This window comes from Podarcis pityusensis (assembly GCF_964106645.2).
Source record: "Podarcis pityusensis genome assembly, chromosome: 6".
Classification (NCBI taxonomy): Eukaryota; Metazoa; Chordata; class Lepidosauria; order Squamata; family Lacertidae; genus Podarcis; species Podarcis pityusensis.
Window position 1 is genome coordinate 18,260,563 of NC_138030.1, and position 6,000 is coordinate 18,266,562.

The 6,000-nt window shown below is 41.0% G+C and overlaps 1 protein-coding gene across 8 annotated transcripts in view; it reads left to right on the plus strand.

Moving 5' to 3' along the window:
* ADNP (activity dependent neuroprotector homeobox) overlaps positions 1–6,000 on the plus strand; it is a 47,710-nt gene extending 41,710 nt beyond the window's left edge. For all 8 annotated transcript variants that reach the window (XM_081011045.1, XM_081011046.1, XM_081011043.1 and 5 more), the window contains one exon: positions 1,782–6,000. In XM_081011045.1, coding sequence (XP_080867171.1) covers positions 1,782–4,919 — 3,138 coding nt within the window. In that variant the 3' untranslated portion in view covers positions 4,920–6,000. The remainder of the gene's footprint in view (positions 1–1,781) is intronic.

A 6,000-nucleotide genomic window follows, 5' to 3' on the forward strand; every position in this document is an offset into this window, starting at 1 on the left:
GGAGCGGCCTAGCCAGTCTCCAGACCTTAATCCCATTGAAAATCTGTGGAGGGAGCTGAAGGTTCGAGTAGCTACAAATCAAGCTCGAAATCTTACTGACTTGGAGAGGATCTGCAAAGGAGTGGGGCAAAATGCCTCCTGAGATGTGTGCAAACCTGGTGGCCACCTGCAAGAAACATCTGAAATCTAATTGCCAACAAGGGTTTTGCCACGAAGTACTATAAGTCATCTTTTGCAAAGGGATCAAATACTTATTTCACTCATTATAATGCACATCAATCTTTGACTTTTGTCTTCTGGGTTTCTGGGGGCTTTCCTGTTGTTATTCTGTCTCTCACAGCTACAATAAACCTACCATTAAAATTATGGACTGGTCATTTTTTCATCAGAGGGCAAATGGGCAAATTTAGCAGGGGATCAAATACTTTCCCCCCTCATTGTAATAGGCCAACAAACTAGAGCTGGTAAACCATAATTTAGTTTGCAAGGCATAAACTATGGTTTAGCATGATTAATGAATTGACAGACCATAGTTAAGGCCTTTTGTTTTCCTTGCAGAAGCTGCTGCACAATAGAGAGGAGTGAATCTGTGATTTATGAAACTAAGAGGGCAGAAAATGAAAGCAGTCTAGCAGCCTTGAATTATGGTTTGGCTGTGGTGTGTTTGGAATCTCAAAACAGTGATTTGAGTTACACACTAAATTTAGCACAAACCATGGTTTGATGTCTGAACTGTCAGGGTATATTTACCGGAGCAATCTGAGTTTATCTAGTTGCAGACTGTATCAGATTGAAAGTTTGGAAACTTTGATAAAGCCATAATTAGATGTTGCACCAATACAAAGATTCTAAAAAGAATTTGTGCATGCTTAAGTATTTATCACTGCTTGAGAATCTGGTATATGCTGATGAATCACTGGACTGGTTCAGGTATAGTGGGAAACTGCGCTTTCGTGTTATGAGAACACGTGGTGGCACAGCTTAGATTTCTATGCTCTCCCATTACTTCTCTGGGGAAATGGAAAGCTGCTTTCATTCTTGAGCTCAATAGAAGCCATGTTCTGGTGTTTTTACTGCTGTGCATGCTAACACTTATGTGAGAGAGACTAAGAGCACCCTTACAAGCCCTACTTCCTCTGAAGCATAACTTTTTTCCAAGTCTTTCACAAGTTGGGAGGATCAAGTTCTGAAACCGGGAGCCTCCTTTACTTCTGGAGGCTCCTTACACAATTTAAAACCCTTAGTTTGAAAGTGGTGTGGCTCTGTGAAGCTTTCAGTCTCCTGAAGCACAAAGTTGCAGGAGAAGATGGGGGAAGCATGCAGCCCAAAGGTCACTGCAGCTCGTTCTCTTAATGGGAAACCATGGTTTGTAGCATATGCTAGCCCTACTCAGAGTAGACCCATTGAAGTTAATGAACATGGCTAACTTAGGTTCATTATTTTCAGTGGGTCTACTCTGAGTAGCACCAGCATAGGATACAACCCATGGCTTCCTATTACGTCTTAAGCAGGCAGCTGTTTGTAATGCTTGATTTGCAGGGGCTGAATGATCAAAAATAAGGAAGATTCATTTCTCTGTGGTCTAGGACTAGTCTTTCTTAAAGACTTTCTATGAATTGCCTGATTTTTGCCAGCTTAAAAAAAAAGAATGTTAAATGGATGATAGTTCCATAAGTTTGCCTTGAAGCTGTGATCCATTGAGTCAGAAGGATTAGGAAAGGTAATGCAAATCAAATGCAGTTTTTCTGATACTTAAGTTTCTTTTTTGTTTTGTTTTTAAGGACTATCGGACAAAACCCTTTTGCTGCAGTGCATGTCCATTTTCTTCAAAGTTCTTTTCTGCCTACAAAAGTCACTTCCGGAATGTTCATAGTGAAGACTTTGAAAACAGGATCCTTCTCAATTGTCCCTACTGTACTTTCAATGCAGACAAAAAGACTTTGGAAACGCATATTAAAATATTTCATGCTCCAAATGCCAGTACACCAAGTGGAGGCATCAGCACTTTTAAAGATAAAAACAAGCATGATAGCCTTAAACCTAAGCAGGCTGACAGTGTAGAACAAGCTGTTTATTACTGTAAGAAGTGCACTTACCGAGATCCTCTCTACGAAATAGTTCGAAAGCACATTTACAGGGAACATTTTCAGCATGTTGCTGCACCTTATATAGCAAAGGGAAGTGAGAAGTCACTCAATGGGATTGTACCCTTAAGTTCCCGAGAAGAGGGCATGATTCACTGCAAACGCTGCCTTTTTATGCCGAAGTCGTATGAAGCTTTAGTACAGCATGTTATTGAAGACCACGAGCGTATAGGATACCAAGTGACAGCAATGATAGGGCATACAAATGTGGTAGTTCCAAGATCCAAACCTTTAATGCTAATTGCTCCAAAACCACAGGATAAAAAGCCTATGGGACTTCCTCAGAGGATGGGTGCCCTGTCCCCTGGAAATGTCCGGTCTCTTCCATCCCAGCAAATGATGAATCGACTGAATATACCAAAGCCTACATTGAATTCTGGAGGAGTAAATATGATGTCCAACGTTCATTTGCAACCGAACAACTATGGTGTGAAATCGGTACCGCCAAGTTACGTTGGTCACACGGGAGGAAGGCTAAGTTTGACAGGTAGTTCTCCAGTTTCCCTATCCCAGCAGTCTCAATCAATGAAGCAGTATTCCCCAAGTGGAAACGGGCGACCTTACCCTCTCGGAGGGGAACCAAGATCGCAGGCTACAGCAAGGTACTCTCTTTCGTCTGCCAACTCATCTTCACTTTCATCAGGCTCACTGAAATCAACATCATTAGGTCAGTCTCAGGCAGCATCCAGAATATTAACCCAGTCCACACCCAAGCCTCTTGCCGTTGGCCCTATATGTACCACTTCTGCCAATACTTCATCAACTCAGAAATGGAAGATTTGTACAATCTGCAATGAGCTCTTCCCTGAAAACGTGTACAGTGTTCATTTTGAGAAAGAGCACAAGGCTGAAAAGGTGCCCGCAGTTGCTAACTACATCATGAAAATACATAATTTTACTAGCAAATGTTTATACTGTAATCGCTACTTGCCTACTGACACGCTGCTCAACCACATGTTAATCCATGGTCTGTCCTGTCCCTACTGCCGCTCAACGTTCAACGATGTTGAGAAGATGGCTGCTCACATGCGAATGGTTCATGTCGATGAAGAAATGGGGCCCAAAACTGATTCCACGTTAACGTTTGATTTGACGTTGCAGCAGGGTAGCCACACCAATATACACTTACTTGTAACTACCTACAACTTGAGAGATGCCCCTGCCGAATCCGTCGCTTACCATGCTCAAAATACCGCTCCAGTTCCTCCAAAACCACAGCCAAAAATTCAGGAGAAGACAGATGTACCTGTAAAAAGTTCTCCTCAAGCGGCAGTCCCCTACAAAAAGGATGTGGGGAAAACACTTTGCCCTTTGTGCTTTTCAATCCTGAAAGGACCCATTTCTGATGCACTGGCACATCACTTAAGGGAGAGACATCAAGTTATTCAAACAGTTCATCCAGTAGAGAAAAAGCTTACATATAAATGTATTCATTGCCTTGGAGTCTACACGAGTAACATGACTGCCTCAACTATAACCCTGCACCTTGTCCACTGCAGGGGTGTGGGGAAGACTCAGAACGGTCAAGACAAAGGTAATGTTCCCTCCCGACTAAACCAGTCTCCAGGTGCAGGACCTGTGAAACGTACTTATGAACACATGGAATTCTCTCTGTTGAAGAAAAGAAAAATGGATGACGACGATTCCCCTTCCGTCTTTGAGGAGAAGCCTGAAGAACCTGTAGTGCTGGCTTTAGATCCCAAGGGTCATGAAGATGATTCTTACGAAGCTAGGAAAACATTTCTCACCAAGTATTTCAATAAGCAACCATATCCCAGTCGGAGGGAGATTGAAAAGTTAGCTGCCAGTCTCTGGCTTTGGAAATCCGACATTGCTTCACACTTCAGCAACAAAAGAAAGAAATGCGTTAGAGATTGTGAAAGGTATAAACTGGGTGTCTTGCTAGGTTTCAACATGAAAGAACTGAACAAGGTTAAACACGAAATGGATTTTGATGCCGAGTGGTTGTTTGAGAACCATGACGAAGAGAATTCCAGAGTCAATCCTAGCAAAACTGTTGATAAAAAGATAAACCTAGAGAAAGATAATGAAAGTTCCTCAGACAGTTTTGAGAACATAGAACAGGAATTCAACGAAAGCAATAGTCCATTTGCAGAATCTGTGTCTAACTCTGGTCGCAAAACATCTATTAATAGTATAAATGAGACACCAGATGAAAGCATATCTAAGGAGACAACTGAAGAAGCCACTTTGGAGTCTCCGGAAAAAATAGACCAAAAGGAGGATGGAGACCCCAAATACAAGGAGAGTAGCTCTGCAGAAGAACCAACAAAGCTGGTAGCTGAAGGTTCAGACAGTGAAGGTGACCAAGAAGATCAAGATGATCCCATTGAATGGAAAGTAGAAGCATCGCCGTCTGAAAGCGTACCTGGTTCTCAGCAAGTGTCTGACTTTGAAGATAATACATCTGAAGTGAAACCAGAAACGTGGACGGATGAATCATCCCAAAGTGAAGATGCTACTAATAGTAAACCAGTTGCAGAAACTAAAGGTGCTGCCTCTGAGAGTGACGAAGAACAGTCAAAGTGGAAGAATAGTTCCTATGGAAAAGTGGGTGAGTTTTGGTCCAAGGACCAGTCACAGTGGAAAAATACAACAGAAATTGAAGAGAGCTTGTCAAATCAGCAGATGGAGTGGCAGAACAGCACAATTGACAGCGAGGACGGAGAACAGTTTGACAGTGTGACTGATGGGGTTACGGAATCGATGCACAGCACCCTAACTGGGGTAGAGCTGAGTAGTCAGCAAGCATAAGCTGTTAAAACTCGAGACTCCATATCTTCCACTTGACAACCGTCTAAACATTTTCATTTCAGAACGACTGCTAAGTTCATTGTAAACTGGTACTGCCTTTTGAATGCAAGGTCACCTGGTTAGTGGCTGTGAGGCTGCCACACCGATTCCAGTTCTTATTGCAAAGTATGCTGTTGGCAAATCTCACTTGAGAGTATCTGCTGTGACGAGCACAGTAACTTAATGTGAAAATGGATATGTTGGTGGCTCCCAGTTGCTCGCTGAAGAAAAGCAAAGGTTTTATTTTATTGGCATTTTCAACATATTTCACTCTGTATATGTTCAGCTGTATGTCTTTTTAAACATTACCCTTTTTCACATGGTAGTTTTAGGGCCAACATATGAGCTACCAATTCAATGTGTATAGTAGGACTCTGGGGAAATTGTTTTTTTTCATGTATCATTCTGAATAGTTGAAATGTATATTTGTACAGTCTTTTAGACCTATTCAAGTGATGCTTATGCTATTGTTCTTGTGTACCCATCATAGATTTGGTTCTTTTTTCCTTTTTTTTAGTGTTGCCCTGCTGTGTAATAAATGCTGTATCTAGTTTACCTAGCAAAAAGCTTGAAACTGCTATAGTAAGAATTTTGACAGACTTAGTTTTTGCACATAACCTTGTACAATCTCAAAACAGAGGCCAGCAACATAAAAGTATATCTGGACTCTATTGTATTATAGAATTTTCTTGTTCTTGAATATCCTTGACATTACAACTGATGACTATGTATTTCAGAGCCATTTTCTGAAATCTTTTAAGCTAAAAAAAAAAATCACATGCAAGAAACAAGTTTGCAGCTACTAATTTTGACACCTTTTAGATCTGTATAAAAGTGTACTGTGTTAAAGCAGCATACGGAAATGAGTGCTGCATTTTTGGATATTTAGTTTTATCTTTAGTTAACACCAACATGGTGTTGTATTCATTTATACCATCTAATATATGACACATTGTTGTAGTATGGATAATTTGTGATCTTTATTTCCCCTTTGTATTCATTTAAGCATCTAAATAAATTGCTGTATTGTGCTTAATGTAAA